This window comes from Olea europaea, chromosome 1, assembly GCF_002742605.1.
Source record: "Olea europaea var. sylvestris chromosome 1, O_europaea_v1, whole genome shotgun sequence".
Taxonomy (NCBI): Eukaryota; Viridiplantae; Streptophyta; class Magnoliopsida; order Lamiales; family Oleaceae; genus Olea; species Olea europaea.
In genome coordinates, this window is record NC_036237.1 from 11552919 (window position 1) to 11571644 (window position 18726).

Here is an 18726-nt window from a genome sequence, read left to right on the forward strand (position 1 = left end):
ATATATATATATATATGTATATTTTTTTTTTTGGAAAATAATGAGACTCAAAGAAGTGCTTAATAATTCAATTTAAAAATATATCTTAATGGTCACTGAACTTTGTCTCATGTTACTACTTAGTTACTGAATTTAAAAATGTAACTCAATGGTCACTGAATTTCATCAAATGTTACTACTTCATAACCAAACTTTAAAATGTATCTCAATGGTCATTGAACTTTGCACCGTGTTATCCATTCGTCATTCAAGTTGACGTCGTTTGTTGGACTTAACGAATTTTTTCATTTGAGTGAAGAATAGGTAACATGGTGCAAAGTTGATGACCATTGAGATACATTTTAAAATTCGGTTATAAATTAGTAACAATTGACGAAACTCGTGATCATTGAGTAACATTTTTAAGTTTAATGACTAAGTAATAACGTAAGACAAAATTCAGTGATCATTCATATAATTAACCCCTTTTTTTGTCACTATTATGTTTTCATAACTCATTTTGTTTTCCATTATTCTTTTAGTCACATTATTATATTCAGTCCTTTTGGTTTTAGTTAAAAATTAAAATTTTAATAATTTTTCATAAAAATTATAAATTCAAAATTAATTATTGACTTTAATTTAAAATTTTGAGCTACACTGAAGAACAGCTAATTTTGTACCCAAAAACTGGAATTGGAATTTTCAATCATTGACACAATTTTATCAACTGATAATGACATTACAATTATCTGCCAGCCTATGTTAGGACAAAAATAATTGAATGGATGGTTTCATTAAATTATTAACCAAATTTTGTCCATTTCATGTGAATCATACACTTGGAATTATTTGAATGGAGCACAAGAGTACCCACTACATAATACTGTGGTGCTGCTGTAGGGGAACAAAGAAACGGGTCGACTCCGTGGCAACTCGGGAATCGGTTTCTCAACATTCAAATACTCAACCACTTGTTCCATTCTAGGCCTCCCTTTGTTGTCATTCAAGGTACACAACAACCCGACTTCCAAAACCCGAATAGCCTGATCTGGATTGACGACCAAACCCATATTCCTATCCACCAACTTCACTTTCTCATCTCCCTCGTGCAAGGCCCATGCCAAGTCTAACAAGTCCATCTCACCCGGTTTTGAAATCCTACTCCGACCCGATAAAACTTCAAGTATAAACACGCCGAACTCGAAAATATCCACTTTCTGACTCACTAATGCCTCAAACCGAGTTGACTCAATCGACGGTAAAAGAAGCCCGAAATCACCAAGCATAGCTCTGAAACTTACGTCAAGAAAGACACTGCTTGTTTTCACATTCTTATGAGCCAATTCCTTGGAATGAAGATAACTCAATGACTCAGCCACATCTTTAACCACCCTGAACCGACGAGTCCAAGGCAAAACTCCGACACCGAATAACCACTTGTCAAGACTTCCGTTCTGAATATAATCATACACAACTATAGTTTCTTGATGATCAAAGCACCACCCTCTGATTGGAACCAAATTCGGGTGGCGAATTTTACTAATGGCTTTGATTTCTTTATGCATTCGTCGTTTATCCAATCCACGTGAAGTGAAAAACTGGCCGGAAAATCTCTTCACCGCTGTGTTGCAACCGGTCAACATAGTGGCTTTATATGTTACACTCCTATTATCACTACCCAGAATCTGTAACTCACCAAAACATCTTGTAGCAGAAGAAATTTCTGAAATCGTGAATTTTCGGGGCTTGTTTGGCGGCCTTGGACGCTGCTTTTTTTCAGCAAGCACCATAATTTCGTCTTTATTCCTCTCTTTTCGTTTCCCATTGAAGTACAGATTAATCAAAATAATCAAAGAAAGTATAACTACAGCTATGAAAATCAAGAAACTAGTGGGGGTTTTCTTGTGGGAAGCTTCAAGATTTTCACTGTTTTGAACTCTGATTTTACTTTCGCATGTTTCTGGAGAAGGAACTCGTAGATTGGCTTGACTTATAGAAGTGAAATTCCAGGACAAAATGTTGTGAATTTGTGTGTGATTTCCAGTCGAAGCTGAGAATCCAATGAACATATATTCGTTCAAATAAGGTGAGAGATCAAGATTACCCGAGTAGACAGGTTTAGAAGGAGGTTCATTGCTATCTTGTCCGAGGTAGATGTCAATATATTTCTTCCATCCATCGTAAGATATCCAAGCTCTGTGTACTAAGCCATCTTTGAGATAAATTCCCACGTCTGACATACTGATGACCGTGGTCGAAACTATGCTTCCCAAATTGATTCCGACATGGTTGTCGTTCAGGTCCCCGAACTCTGGGTTCTGACGAGCGTCGAATTCAACACCCACGGCTTTGTACTCCTCGTCGCATACATCGTTGAGCATACCAAGCCATGCACCAGGCCGTCCCACTGTGAACTCGTCAGGAACTATAATAAACGTAAGGCCACTGCCACCATCCGGGACGCTCAAATTAGAGCCCCTCAAGGGATTTGAGTTGGAAATGTTTGAAGGACTTTGGAACTGGAAGGAGAAGGTAGTTTCGAATGAGGCCGGAGTTCGACTGACCGGATCGAAAAGGCGAAGAGGTGAAGAGTAGATGGCCCTTCCCGCTAGATGCTTAAGATCAGTTTCAACTTTTGGATCAGGTATTTGGATAAAGCCCTTTTCACTTGAAATTGCAGCACTTCCTAAAAGTGAAACATCTTGGCCGGTTCTTGGATTGTTTGAGCTGAAATCATGAAAGGAGAGATGTTTTGTCACATTAATTACAGGTTTATTGCTAAGATTATCCTGTGATGAATCAACGAGATTTGGATACCAGAAGATGGGCACCAGGGAAAAGAAAAGAATGGCCGATAACATGGATAAGAACGGGCAGACACCCATTAGGCAAAATTTGCACAATAGAGAAGAATATTGTAGCTAAAAAGACTTTCGAGTCTTGCAATTTATGGTAATGTGAAGATCATATATTTCCATGGTCCAGTTAAAATTACACTACAAAGTTATATTATCTACCCACTTGCTAAAGAATTATCAGCATCTGCCCAATCACAAATCCTTTGGGGTGGGGTTTAATGAAGTAAATGCCATCTTTAACACACAACTGAGAGCGACTGCTATACAAACTTCCAAGTTTAAGTCCCTACAAAGGATACGACTTCCAGAGTCCCAATTATTTGGCCTTCTTTGCAATAATGTAGATGATCATAGTATGAGACAATCATATAGGTATTATCTGCCAGCACATTTCCTACCGTAGTCAGAACATGAGGGTGCCTAACAAATAAATCGTTGGGAAAAATCAAAGATCGACGCAGACAAAAATTAGGTTAAGGTTTTATATAAGCATTATCTGAAATTGAAAATGAGATTTCAGTACAATGCATACGAACCATAACATCAGGTTTCAATCTCTAGACAGTGCTTTAGAAATCCCAAGTCCAGACCATATGAATATCTTTCCTAAGAATACTTGAGACTTATGTTTGGCACTTGTAAATTTTGGACCAGTTGCATTCCAAGAAAAATGAAGGCAGATGGGAACAAAAAGAATACGACTCAAATTAATTCAAGGGATTGAATACCATTCACCAAGAGCAAAAACTTTTCAATGCTCTATGTAGGAACCCTGTGGTCCAAGGCAGGCAAGGGCAGTCCATTAAACATATCAAAAGAAGAAAGACTTGTTTGAGAATACAACCACATTTGTGCTCTAAGAGAGAGAACTATGGAGTCCAACAACAAGAAGAGGAGGTATCCATGCCCAGAACAAGAAGTAAATTGATTTAACTGGAAAATTATATCCATAACCAACCAAGATACTTTCAACTTGAAATTTCATAGTACAAAATTGTAAAATCAAAATTCCAAGCATGTCTACAAGAATTCTCCACATAAACCTGGTGATGAAGGCCAGAATGAAACCATCAATGGATATATTCCTACAACTTAACTACTCATTCTTCCTCAACGATGGTTGCCTTCTCACTAACATAGATACCATCAAGGAACTTCCGGATATCCTTGTTCTTGACATGGCATTTCTGTTCAAACAAAATGTATTTTCAGTATGTGCTTGGAAAGAAATAAGATAAAGAGCTATGTATGTTTTCATATGTCTGTCTATAAATACATAAGAAGAGTGTCACCTGGTTTATCAAAGCACAAGATCGAGAAACAAGCTCAATGTCATTCCCATCCAAAACCAATTCATCCTTAACCTTCTCAGAACGGACGATTGAAACCCCTTCAAGCATATCCACCTTCCTCACCTAAAATAATAGAGAGAAACAATAGTTTCACTAACAGCTAATTCAAAGGCCACGACAAGCTTAGGCACATGCAAGCCACCAACGGAACTTATAGCATTAAAAAAAAAAAAGAAAAAAAAAAGAGGATGCCAGACCTGTCGGCCTACAACGCAGCAGGTATTTCTGTAGAATCTATGTCCCAAGAATATAAATATATTCTGCAAAAAATATCCTACTATCCCAATATTATGAAGATAGAAACCCAGTGCATTTATATTTCATTCTTATCAGTACTTGTATAAATGTTTGGAGGTCCCAGTATGCTCGTGATCTCAATCTTACACCAACATATATTTCATATCAACATAAAGCATATAGAATGCAGTATATTTTGTCAAATATAATCAAATAGAGAGATGCAGAGAAATCAAGTTCCAATAAATGCAAAGAAAATTGTATGATTATTAAATTAAATACTCAACTAAATGCAAATAAATAAAATTCATCATGAAGTTATATTAATATCATGCATTCAGAGATTACATTACTATACAAAGTAAAATAGAGGATGCAGCCAATTAGCAACCTTATGTTAAACAACGCATCATTCTATTGCTGAATATTCAACTATGGTACTTATGCGTACTATTATGAATGCATACGCGGACATTAATATAATGTGTATAAAATGCTAAAGTTCAGACCTTTTTCTCGCCAAGGAAGTTACGGATCTCAATGGACTTGCTGCCATTAGTGATCGAAGCATTGATCGGAAAGTGAGCATACACAAACCGCATCTTGTAACGGTATCCCTTAGTAACACCGGTTATCAGATTATCAACGTGGCTGAGCGCCGTGCGGATGGCGGCGGAAGTCTTCCTGGACCCGAACCAGGCATCGACCTTCAATTGCCTCTTACCAGTAGCCTCATCGCTAATCAACTGGAAATCCAGATTCAAATGCTTGAAATTCCGGGTCAACTTGCCCCGAGGACCTTCCACTTCGATCATTTTTGCCTTCACCTTGATCTTCACTCCATCCGGTATATCCATGGTTTCCGACGAGAGAATTGTCTTCATTTTTACACTCTGAAATCTCAGTCAGATAGAAAGAATAGAGAACTAAAAACCCTAATCAGGGAGGAGGGAAGACTATGTAAAATTAAGGAAAAATAAACCCTAGTTTTGCTATATGGGCCGAAAGGTGAGCGCAAAATATTGGGCTATTTGAATTGGGCAACTTACGAAGGTACTTCTAAAATTAAAAATCTTTTGATAATTCATATGAAAAGTATTTTAGAAATTCAGTAAAATTAAGCATCGCTTTTTTTAATAAAAAAANAAATTAAAAATCTTTTGATAATTCATATGAAAAGTATTTTAGAAATTCAGTAAAATTAAGCATCGCTTTTTTTAATAAAAAAAATACATACAATATGACTTTCATTAAAAAAGAAATGTTTGTAATTAAAAAAAAAATAGAATTTCAAGAAAGTGACAAAATAAATGACAAATACTAAAAAAGTGAAAAATTCAAAAAAATGACATTAAATATGAAAAATTCAAAAATGTGATAAACACTAAAAAAGTGACACACCAATTAAAATATTGAAATCAGTTCAATAAAGTGAAACAACCACTGACCCTCCTCTTTCTTCGTACATCACTGAACATCTTAAGTCTGTTCATCAACAAAATACCAATCAAAACGTCAAGCATCTTTAAGTGTCCAATCCATTTAACCCATTAATCATATAAAAAAATTTGAGGAAGCCAAACGAAGACGACAATGATGAATTGACTTAAAGATGCTTGACATTTTGATTGATGTTTTGTTGATGGACTGACTTAAGATGTTCAGCAGTGAAGAAAGAAATATGAGGGATGGTGATTGTGTCACTTTATTGAACTAATTTCAATGCGTTGATATTTTGTCTTCTTTTTTGTTTTTGGAATTTTTTAAACTTTTTTTAAGTGTTACAAAATATTTTTTTATTTTTAAAATAATTTCATATGATTTTTTTAAAAAACTCTCAACTTTAGGGTTACTTTAGTAAAGTTGCCTCTTTAGGCCTCCAACCTAGCTTTTTTTAGGACCCTCATTGGGGATGTCAACGAGCGGAGTTGAGCGTGTTCACGAGTCAAAATTCTAAGCTAGACTCATATAAAATGTCCGAGCTTTTTTTCGAGCCAGAGCATAGCAAAAGCTTGGTCAAACAAATTAAGCTCGACTCGAGCTTTCGGCTCGAGCCTTTCCGAATCGAGTCGGGCAGGCTCCTTTTTTTTTTTTTTTAGGCAGCAAGCTACTGCCTTAAAAAATGGCATCAGTGTGCTGCCTCTAATTAATTAATTTATTTATATAAAGGCCCGCCAGGCAGCTTGGGCTTGCCTCGGGAATTCAAATCGGGGCAAGCCATGAGCGATCCAAGCCGACGAGCCCGATTACCCTCCCTAACCCTCGTTCAGAAGTCTTGAATTATTTTTAGAAATTTGAAAATAGATGTTTTTACCTAGAAATTCACAATATTACTGCATTCTGGTAACACCATAAGTATCTTGGGTTTAAATGCGTTACCGTGTCTTCGAGTCGTTACAAGTTTGGGGAATCTTATCTTGATGGAAAAAGAGTTAGTTTTTTCAATGGTAACTGAACTTAGGTCTATGTCTTTGATTGGTCGCCGAAATTTAAAATGTCAAGTTTTGATCACCGAACTTAGGTCCAAGATTTCGATTGCTCACTGAAGTTTAAAATGTCGTGTTTTCGTCACTGAACTTTGAAAAATATCGAGTTTTGATCATTGAATTTAGGTCAATGTCTTCGATTACTCACTAAATTTAAAATGTCAAGTTTTCACCATTGAACTTAGAAAAAATGTTGTATATTACTAACTGAACTTTGAAAAATATTGTTCTTTATTCACTGAATTTTGAAAAATGTTATACATTATTCACTGTAAACTCGATATTTTTTAAAATTCAACAGATGTGCTAGTGAGTAACGTAAGGAAATTCCAAAGTTCAATGACCACAACTTGACATTTTCAATTTTAGTGAGCAATCTAAGACATTGATCTAAGTTCAGTGAGTAATCGAAGACATTGTCATAAGTTCAGTGACCAAAAATCGACATTTTAAATTTCAGCGACCAATTAAAGATATGGACCTAAATTTAGTGAGCAATCGAAGACATTGATGTAAGTTCACTGATTAGAACTCGACATTTTAAATTTCAGTGACCAATTAACGACATGAACGTAAGTTCAATGACCATTAGAACAATTAACTTGATGGAAAATGGTGAATTTAAATTTAAAAAAAAAAATCAATAAGTTCGTTAAGGCATCAATATTATCTCCATGATTTAGTTATTAAGTTCGTCGATGTTAACAATAAAGCATTAATTTGGAAGAAATTATGAGTTTGAAACGTCATTATCACTTGTCAGTGGACAAAGCTTACATCTCGCACCAATAATTTTCATCCAATGGGCCGGAGTTGTAGTTGTTACGCCTTCTAAGTAGAGAGCACCTTGAAGTACGATGAGCCAATGTTAGCCATGGGGCAGGTGACCAACCAAGGCGTCATTGTCTTGGGTGACATCTTTGGAGGCATCGTTGTTCGAAGTGATGTGAACCAAGGCGGTATGTGTGGCAGAAGTGCCTCTTTACCGCCATTTTTACAAATGAATCTTTTGGTCAAATCTCTATTTATATCTTTAGGAACGCCTACGAATGGGCGCTTCGCACCATCAGATGAGTTCTTGTGTATTGCATCCAACGATGCCCTTTCCAACTTTTCTCCCTATTAATACCAAAGAGCTTAGCCTAAGCATGATAGCCCAAGCATGATAATGTTACTTCATATTTAAAGCATACATGTATATACTCCTCCCTCTTACAAAGAAGTCCCGACAGACTGCCACCATCGAAATACATTCACCGTCGATTTGCTTGATCGTCGGAGTATATGTGGCCGCTCCACCTTAGCTAGGAATGGCCATATAAGTCTGACTGTTTGTGTCATGCGCAGAGAGGAATATACGTGGAGTGACTCTCGATTGATCATGTGGGAATGGTCAACATTAGTCACGCCTAAGTGATTTAACTTAGTAGAGTGACGTAATTCAAGTTGTACAAGATGAAGAGATTAAGTACTTACTCAGTTGAGATGATTAGTTACTCATTAGTCAAGGTGATCAAATTACTTATTTAGCCCCCGTTTTTCCTATTATTTGTCCATTAAAATAAAAATATGACCGTTATCTATCACAGCAAGTCATCATATTTGACTTTCTATCTTTTGTGTGGGGTTCGTAACGTCTATATTTTTCATTTTCATTTTTATATTAATGTGTACCAAACAGGGCCTTGGTGGTTAAGAGATCAGTTCTTATTATTTTTTTTTACTTATAAAGTAGAATTCAAAAGGCAATACTTAATTAACAAGGAAATATTTACAAGGAAAACGAAGCCTTGAAAGTTACAAAATTCAGAAAGGGAAAGAAATAAGATCATAAGATTCGGGGTCAACTGGAGGGTATTGGGCATCAGACGGATGATCAACCAGATCCATTTAGCTGTCTGCTGGGGTAGGTGGCTCTTCAACTCGAAGAAATTCTTCTGGTGTCAAAATCAGGATACATTTCCCGAGTTTAATTCAGTAGCTCATCATAGACAAATCTCCTCCAATAGTTGTCGAAAAAGTCATAATCTTCTGTTGAATGGAAGTTTTTTATATGACTATTCACGGGTTCTTCACCGTGTGAAGTTGATGCCTCATATCCACGACCTCTTCTAGAGACTCCCCAACAGGGCCTTCAACTCCCACTTCCCCTGTTGGTTGCCTCCAAAGCCTTGGCCACTATTTTTTGATGATTATTGGAGGCCTCCACTAGTTCATCAATGCATTGACCTTGAACTAAGACAAGTGGACTTAGTTTTTCAGCCAGCTTATTGAGCCACATAGAGTCCAACTTCACCTACACCTCGGTCTACTTCAATTTGGCAACTTCAGCCTCAACCGTTGTTTTTTTCGGCCTCATTCTCAGCCTTATTAGTGTTTACAAGGAACTCTGTGTTCGTCCTTTATAGGTCGTTTAATAGTTCCTAGCCCGTTATGAAAGTCAATTTGTACGTATAGAGTACATCCATTCAAGTCGCACAGCTGATCGATATCAATATCTTCCAATTGAAAATGGAGAAAACGTTCTTGATCTAGAAGTACTTATAAATAGATATAAATGGGGGATAAATAAGTAGACAGTACTTATAAATACCTTGAAATGCGTGGATAAAAAATTATTTAAAATGCTTATAAACATAAGCTTAGATCTACACAACTGTCTAATTAAGTCCATGTTTGGTTCAACTAAAAAATTCGATTATAATCTAAATCAAAATTAAAATAAATTTTAACTATAAATTTCATAGAACCCATAACTTTTTAACTACGGATTCCATCAATTTTTTTTTTTATTTTTTTTAATCAAAATCCACTAAAATTTCATTTTTTATTTGTCTTCAATTTTTATCTATGTTAGAGACCTTCCAATTCTTGATTAGTTCATTACTTATCCCCGTTTTTGTTACTGTCCAATTCTTGATTATTGTAGTATTTGTGTCTTGGAAGAAAAATGATTGCAATTTTTCTACATTTGGAAAACATAATTGGAAGTAACTTTTGTCTTCAATTTTTGTACATTTTGGTGACCTTCTAATTCTTGATTAGCTCATTACTTAGCCTAAGTAATGAGCTAATCCAGATTTAGAAGTTCTCCAAAATGTATAAAAATTGAAGACAAAAGTTACTTCTTTCCAAGTGTAGAAAAATTGCAATTACTTTTCTTCCAAGACACAAATACTACAACTTTTTAATACTTATCTAATGGGGGTCTCTCAACGTCTTCCTAGTTCATATTTTGTTGTCTAATTGAAAAAGTATCACTGATTCGATCGTGAACTCCACATTCATACTATCGATAGAAAGCCACAAAAAAAAATAAAAAAAATAAATAAATAAATAAACAAAAATTATAATTGACCACCAATGATAAAATATGGGGTTCATTGCTACCTAAACTAATGTTAAGTACTCGAATTATTGAATAATATTAAAGAAAAATCATACTAATATATCTCAAATTTAGTGAACGCTATTAGGAGGACGTTATAAAATTGACATGTAAAAACTAAAAAATTCCATTTGAGATGAAAGCAGAGTGGAAATAAAAAAAAAAAAATGAAAAAGAAGTCAATTTTATATCTAAAAGAAGTCTCTTTTTTTTTTAGTCAATTTTATATCTAGCTAGCCCTAGGGGAGGCTGAAGTTATATTTATTGGAAGGGGCCTTCACCAATCTTTCAAGGATAATCTGTTTTTATCGCTGTCCCTTTGGCATCTTTAAAAGGTCAAAATTTTAGGCCAAATAAAATTTAGGATAAGATATATGCACATTCCAAACGCATCAACTAAAAAGTGGAAAAATAATATAATTATCGAAATTATTTATCCAGTAATGTCAAGAATTTAGATGATAGTACCTAATATTTAAATAAATCGACCCCTTGATTCAGAAGAAACAAAGAAAGAGGGTGCGATCGAGATTACAACCACAAAAAAATTGAATAAATAGATATATCTTAAAAACCTTGTAAACCAACTTATATTTTAATTTCTATTTTTTTCATGTAACGCATGTGGTATCGCAAGACGAATGTAATACCTTCAAAGAGCAAGAATTAGATTAAAATTCAGTTTTGTGATATATTATTATATGATTTTATTATATATGTTAGTCGACCTATAATAAACCAAATTAAAAAAAAAATTAAATACTCAATTTTGAAAAATTGAAAATAAAAAATTGCTGAAATATCTTAACTCACGCATTGGCTAGATATGTATTTTTTATAAAATTATTTGGTATGTGGTTTAAGATTGTTTATTGAATCGTCATTTGACTTGCAAACTTCCAAAGATACACAAAGCAATTAAAGATGACTAGTGTTGATGCTCGACTACTGACCGACAGGCGACATTTTCTTTAAAAAAGGATGAATTCACTAACCTGATGCTGACACTAAGGGGGTGTTTGATAGGCATTTTATGTAAAAATATATTTTAAAATTAATAAATTGATGTGAAACGTGCCGTTGAAAAATAAGAAAAAGTTTTTGATTTACGTGTAATGTTATTTTAATAAAAAATGTGTAGTTAAAAAGAAGAGAGAGAAAAATGCATTTTGAAGAAAATGGCTATCAAACGGGTTCTAAATTAAAGATAAATGAGATTCACATATTAAGAAAAATTAAAATTCTTAATTAACATAAACACTCTAAATACGAGAAATTTCCTTATAATAATTATATAACCAAACAATTATATACCGATCACCTCAAATATCATTTAATTAAAATAATTACCGGAAATTTTCTTTCGCAGATAATATTGACAAGTAAACACGTGATGTTGAGTTTAGAATGAATAATTGAAAGTGTGATGCAACTGTGTTACCTAAAGATTGTGTCTAGCCAATTTTAGCGTGAGAAGTAAATGGAATCTTCCTTTACAAGCCTAATTAATTTTTGAAGAATATTATTCTTTCTTTATATATTTACAAATCTGTCAACCAGTTAAGAGCATTTCCAACACAATTATGATATAAAGTGCATATTTGGTATTAATTTTTTACTCAAAAAAAATCAAAATTTGACTGTTATTTCAACATTCAAATCGTTATTTTTGATTTATATTTTCACAGGTAAAATTCACTTTTCTCTCAAACGAACAAAAAATAAATTCTCAAAATTACTATCGAACAAGTCCAAAATTACATAAACGAGTCTATAATTATATTCTTTTAATCATATTCAGTTATCACAATTGACAGTAGCATTTGCACCAGAGAATTTCCAGACATTATTGGCACTATTTAAGGAATTTAGTTCACAATTTGCTTAGTGGTGAAGAATATATTTTATAATATCCTTTTTTTAAGAGGTGGAGAGAGAAGGACTGTACAAATAATTGACAAAAGCAAAAAAAGAAGAAAAAATTCCAACGAGAAAGATAAACCTGCATTTAAACGATTTTGTCCTGTTTTATTTTGTGAAATTATATATAAAATCAATAGTGTTTATTTGTTTGATAAATGATTTAGGCCCCGTTTGGAAATCATTTTTTTCAAAATGAATTTTTTTCTCTTATTTTCAACCACACATTTTTCATTAAAATAATATTACACGTAAATCAAAAACTTTTTCTCATTTTTCAACCATACATTTCCCATCAATTTACTATTCTAAAATGCATTTTTACATGAAAATGAGTCCCAAACACCCTCTTAATCGCCAAAACACTAATTTAAAAAGCTTTATATACTTAAAGCAAAATTAAAATAAAACATTATTGTATTATTAGTTCATCTAATGATAGTTATATGAGAAGTGCTACATGTACATAATTGTTTACATAATGATATCCATAATTACACATGGTACTAGATCCAACTTTTAATTCAAATTTCATACTTGCACATCAACAATCGAATGATTGCCACATCATGTTATGAACATCATTATGTATAATAATTATGTACAAGTAGAATTTTTCTAGTTATAGTCAGACAATATTTTTATTTGTCGCATCACTTTCTAAATGCAACAAGGTCCTTCAGCTTCGCTCGCTCACTGTAGTACTTATGTCCTTAAATTTTTTTGTTTTGAAATTTTATCTTTAATCTTTTATTAATTAACACATATTTTGTCTATGTTATTGACTTCCTTCCAAAAAGTCCATGGGGAGCTTAAAAAAAGCTTATTTATCCATCACATTTAAAAATAAATAAATATCGATAAGTGACAAAGTATTTTCCCTATTTCAAACCTCGTAAACAGGAAAAATGCATTTAGTCCCTATTTACTGTTTTTATCCAAATTGTGAAAATCAAACATTAATTTTAATCATACATTTTATAAGATCCACAATTACTATCACTCGTTTCTATTACTACATTATAATTAAACAACTTATAATGGAACCCAAACAATCACTAAATTGACACTACGAGATAAATTAACTCACAAGCTAAATAAGTAAAAATATATATAAAAGGAAAACAAAATATAATGATCACTCTAGTAGAAGTGCAACTCACAACGTGGGATGACAATGTAGCGAATACACTTGTGGAGAGGTGAGATGACATCGGATTTCCATTTTGTGTCCCCCATTTCCACATTTAAATTATTCACTTATTTTTTGATTAATCATTTGATTCTCACTTTTAGTGTAAAATGTATTGTGAAATAGTAATCTTATGAAAAATTGTGTGATTAAGAAGTAAAAAAAATTTTGAATTTACGTCTAAAATTATTTTATGAGAGAATTTGTGATTGAAAATAAGTTATGAAAAAATAAGACTCAAATAGGTGCATAATTATAAGATTTAAAAAAAATATATTATTTATATAAATAGCTAAGTCGAGATGTATGGTTCCCATCATGGTCTCATCATGATAACTTAATCAAACTTAGATTCACATCCCGCTCGAATCATTATAGACGTTTTACTTGTTTGTTTTTGACGCAATCATCCAAACATCAACCTCGTCTAAAGGTAAAAGGTATCACCCATGTTTGGATTAATTATAATTGATCAAACTTTATTAGCAATTACATTTCACTGAGTCGACCATTTTTTCTTTATAAATAATCCAAACGGAAGCATAATAGTTAAATGTTGAGGTAGAATTAAAGCGTAAATGAGTTATCCCCAGTTCGGTACAAACTATTTAACTATCATTTTTTTTTTAAAATTTATTTTCAATACTCATTTTTTAATAATATAATTTTAAGTATGAACCATAACTATTTCATACTTTTTAATTATACATTTTTCACAATTTTATTTTCAAAAATCTATTGTCCTTTAATTTTGAGAATCGCTTGTGCAATATACCTCTGCGAATAATATCATGCAGCGTTCGGAGTAATATCATGCGTTTGGCAGATATTCTGAAATCTAGAAGGGAGCAAAAAATTAAAATTAAAATCTAAAATTAAAATTCCAGATTATTTCACTTTCTAGAGGAATAATCCAATATATGCCAGCCAAATTCACTACTTTAATCATTTAGATGAAATAGATTTTAATTCCAAAAAAATAAAAGAAAAAGTCTATGAAACTTGCACTCTTTACCCCCCATTAACCTATTTTTTAAGTTTTGCAGGTCGAATGTTAGGCTCCGTTTGGGAGGAATTTTGAGAATTGATTTTTTGATTGTTAGAAGAAAAGTGGGGTCCACCTGTGAGAAAAGAAGTCAAAAATTACGGCTGAAATAGTAAAATAATAATAAAAAAATCAATTTTTTAGAGTAAAAAATCTCTTTCAAACAGACTGTTAATAAAATAGTAAATTATAATAAAAGATATTTTTTTCTTTAACGATCATGGTGATTTATTTTTCCAATTAGGTGAATTGATGGAACCAATTTTTTACTAAAACCCTATTGTAACAAAAGTTTTTCGAGATGGAATGCGTGCCTTGACGAACAGGGGAATAAAACATGATTTGAATGAAAATAAATAACAATTTAATTAACTTCTAAATTTTTTGTTATGCTTAATCACGGTTAAAAATATCTCTTATATAAAAATTTAACTTAATTAGATAAACAAATTTCTACAATTAAGTTATTCAATTACTAAATGCAATAAAAGCTAAAGCAGATTAAGGAATGGACTTTGTTCCCCTTTAAAGAGTAAAGAAAAATAATAAAGAGCGGACAAATTACCAAAAAAAAAAATAAATAAAATTCATTATTTAACCATAACCATAACCACAACTAAACTTTAATTTATTTCCTATTAATAAAGCTTAGCCAACCATGTAAATTTGTTAGGGAAGTGCTACTTGTACACAGGGGCGGACCCAGAGACTTCGGACTGTGGGGTCAAAAATAAATTTTTTTTCGAACAACGTATCATTAACGAAAATAAATTCATAGGATTAATGGATTGGAGTGAATAATTAATTGGAATTTGGAACCCCAAACCCAAATAATCTTTTCAGCATCAGAAAATAAAAAAAATGGAAAAAATGGAAAAAAAAAACTGTGGGGTCATTTGACCCCACATGACCCCATGTGGGTCCGCCCCTGCTTGTACATAATTGTTTACGTAATGGTATTCATAATTACACGTGGCATTGAGTTCAACTTTTAATTCAAATTTCACACTTGCACATCAACAATCAGATAATTGCCACATCACATTATGAACACCATTATGTACAATAATTATGTACAATTAGAATCTTCCAATTTGTTATTACTATTATTTCTTGATAATATAGTTCATGTTTGGTTCAACTTTTTTTAGATTATAAGTTCATCAAACTTTATGTTTCTAATCATAGGGCCTGTTTGCGAGTGATTTTGAGAATTGATTTTTTGACCGTTAGGAGAAAAGTGAAGTCCCCTTGTAAGAGAAGAAGTCAAATATGACAGCTGAAATAGTGAAATAACGATCAAAAAATCAATTTTTTGGGGCAAAAAATCGCTCCCAAACAAGCTGTATCCGCGGTTTACAATTCAGAAAAGCTGGACCAAACAGGGATTTAAGACACGGATTTTAAAATGAAAGTGAAAAGAAACAACGAGCAAGCCCATAGTAATTCTAGATTCGAAATTGCCATAAGCACTTCCCACTCATTTTCAGTGGAAAACAAAATTCGCTCTCTATTATCTGCTTTATACTTTTTCATCTATATATTGAAAAATTTGGTGGTTAACATTGTTCGTCGTCTTCTTATGAATCAAAAGAACAATTTTAGCCAACAAAACAACAATCGGATCTTTGTTTTTCCAATAAAATAAACGTTTTTGTCAGTCAAATTTCTTTCTTGTCTTGAATCATCTCCTTTCCCCTTCTATTTATCGTTTCATCCATAAAGCAACACAAAGATAATTGCAAGAATCCTACACACATAATTACAAATATATTGGCAGGAATGGGTAGGAAGAACCGAAAGATAAACAAAGGGAGGGTTTCAAGACCCGGCAGTTATGCAATACCCGCATCCATAATGGATCCGACCTGTATTTCTTGCACCACCTTCAACATTCTTGCCCCCATTTACAAAAGACTCAATCCCGAGGTATGCTCTATTCTAAAATGTTCGTTTACATAGTGATTTTTGTTTGAAAGTTGTTGATTTTTAATGGGTTTTTGTTTAATGTACATTTGGGGAAAGTTCAGGACCAGACTTGCAGGGAAAGTGATGTGAAAGATTATTGGTTACAAAGGAATAATAGGATTTTAGATTGGTTGTTGTATGAAAGATCTGCCATAATTTGTCTTCAGGTTTTGTTCTCTTTCTTTTATTGATTTGCTATTCTCTTTGGAATTAAAGATTTGAATTTTTATGATGCTTAAGTTGTTCTGTGTGGTGTTACAGGAATTCTGGGTTGGGAATGAAGAGCTCGTTAATATTTATGATAAGAGGCTTGGTGATGCTGGATATATCAATTTAAAACTTGCACGGACAAATAATCGCGGCGATGGTATTCTTGTGGTTCTTGTAATTTCAGTTGTTTTCCACTCTGGAATATGAGTTTATTCTCTTGACCTTCGTTGCATTTTATGTTCTTCTGTCAAATCTGGCTGCTCCGAGACTCGAGAGCAAGCTGTATTGACTGAGAATATAGCCTTCTCTTGACCTTTATTCAGATTATGTTCTTATGTAAAAACTGGCATGCTTGCTGAATTGCCTGATTGAATATATCTTTGATTTTTGTACATTTGTCATTTTTTGAGAATTTTCGGAGTTTGTTTGGTGTGGTCTATCCAATATGTTTTATTGTAAATTGACTGAATTACTGATGTGTTTTGAACCTTGTGTAAGAATAGAAGAAACACAAGAACAAATACAAAATCATAGAAAAGAGTAACATGAACTTATTGGTATATATGGTTATGGTCAAATGAAGTTCGATAATCTTTAAATGGAAGGTGTTGGCAGTTGACACTGTTCCTTTAAAGCTGTTCATTAAACTTGATACTCTGCTATGGAGATAGGAGGATTCATTTTCTAATTCACTTTTACATATTAATTTTAGAATTTAAATTTTTACATTTTACTATGTTGGGACAGTGCTCATCATTTGATTTCAAAATGGTCTTATTCTTAATTCCAACAAAAAGTTCTTCTTTTCTTAAACTTTTTTAGGTCTCTTGACTGCTGTACATAAGGACTACTTTAGGGTCATCAGCCATCAAGATTTGTTTTTCAATGATTTTGGAGACCGCGTTGCTCAGCTATTACACGTTGAACTTATTGCGCCCTTCTCACTATGTCGAAATAGCAATCTTTGCCGAGAAATTCTTATAGTGAACACGCACTTATTGTTTCCACATGATTCAAGTTTGTGCTTGGAAAGACTGCGACAGGTATGTGGAAACCCTTTTCTGTATGCTGTTCATTTGTACTCATTTTGACATTATTTCGTAATCTTATTTTGTCTGATGGCATCCTTTGATAGGTCTATAAAATATTGGTAAATATTGAATCATATCAAAAAGAAAACAAGCTCAGTCCAATGCCTATTGTACTCTGTGGGTAAGTTTGTATTCTTTTGCTTTCTCCTTTCATAGCATTGTCAGAAATAAGAAAAAGAAGTTAACAATGTGGTTCATTAGTGTTGTCCAAATGGTCTTGGATTATGTACCAAACATGCCCTAATGATGGGTCTCTAGTGAGTACAAAATAATACTCAAATACACATATTTAACTTATGCAGTGACTGGAATGGAAGCAAGAGGGGTCATGTTTACAAGTTTCTTAGATCTCAGGGATTCGTATCGTCATATGATACTGCTCATCATTACAGCGATTCAGATGCCCACAAGGTAATTTTCCTCTCCATTGTCATTTATTATCTCAGCCACTCGTGACTCGTGACTCGGGAAATTTCCTTTTTTCTGATGCTTATGATTTTATGCAGTGGGTAAGCCATCGGAATCATCGTGGGAACATCTGTGGTGTAGATTTTATATGGCTCCTTAATCCCAATAGATATGGGAAATTACTGAAAACAAGTTGGAGTGAAGCAGTGTTTGCATTATTTAAGGTGAGTTATGTGTTTTAATTTTTTCTGGACCTTCTAGCTGAAATTTTATATGCGATAACTTTCCACGTTGAAAAATGACCAGATAAATCTGATATTAGACTCTTTTAATGAAAATTAACTAATATACTTTGTTGATTGGTAATGCATTGTGCATATTTTGCCGGTTTGAGGTATATCTATCTATCATCATCGACTGACAGTACACAATAATTCTGCATCATGTAAAATCATGGAGTTGTTTGGATTTTGGGTTTTTAGCATATTTGACTAAGATTATATTGTTTGATTATAAGTAAAAAATGAGTTTTTAATAAATATTTTTTTATTGGTTAAAGCTGGAAATAAGTTAGTTACTTTTTTTTTTT

General features: G+C 33.0%; 3 protein-coding genes across 3 annotated transcripts in view; 1 reads left to right on the plus strand and 2 right to left on the minus strand.

Annotated features, from left to right (window-relative positions):
• Positions 1-670: 670 nt before the first annotated feature.
• On the minus strand, positions 671-3484 carry LOC111394147 (L-type lectin-domain containing receptor kinase VIII.2-like). The gene is made up of 2 exons (XM_023019918.1): positions 3377-3484; positions 671-3260 (listed from the first exon to the last, which is right to left on the minus strand). Exon 2 carries the CDS (start codon positions 2865-2867, stop codon positions 828-830), a length of 2040 nt encoding a protein of 679 aa, XP_022875686.1. The 5' UTR covers positions 2868-3260; positions 3377-3484; the 3' UTR covers positions 671-827.
• A 260-nt stretch (positions 3485-3744) lies between these two features.
• Positions 3745-5391, minus strand: LOC111394154 (60S ribosomal protein L9-like). Its single transcript, XM_023019924.1, has 3 exons — positions 4939-5391; positions 4133-4255; positions 3745-4027 (listed from the first exon to the last, which is right to left on the minus strand). The coding sequence occupies exons 1-3, from the start codon at positions 5311-5313 to the stop codon at positions 3941-3943; spliced, it is 585 nt and encodes a 194-aa protein (XP_022875692.1). The 5' UTR covers positions 5314-5391; the 3' UTR covers positions 3745-3940.
• Positions 5392-15932: 10541 nt separating this feature from the next.
• Positions 15933-18726, plus strand: part of LOC111394161 (uncharacterized calcium-binding protein At1g02270-like) — a 5135-nt gene continuing 2341 nt past the window's right edge. Inside the window, exons 1-7 of the mRNA XM_023019930.1 lie at positions 15933-16389; positions 16491-16595; positions 16690-16795; positions 17461-17681; positions 17774-17850; positions 18032-18140; positions 18236-18361. Coding sequence (XP_022875698.1) covers positions 16243-16389; positions 16491-16595; positions 16690-16795; positions 17461-17681; positions 17774-17850; positions 18032-18140; positions 18236-18361 — 891 coding nt within the window. The 5' untranslated portion in view covers positions 15933-16242. The remainder of the gene's footprint in view (positions 16390-16490; positions 16596-16689; positions 16796-17460; positions 17682-17773; positions 17851-18031; positions 18141-18235; positions 18362-18726) is intronic.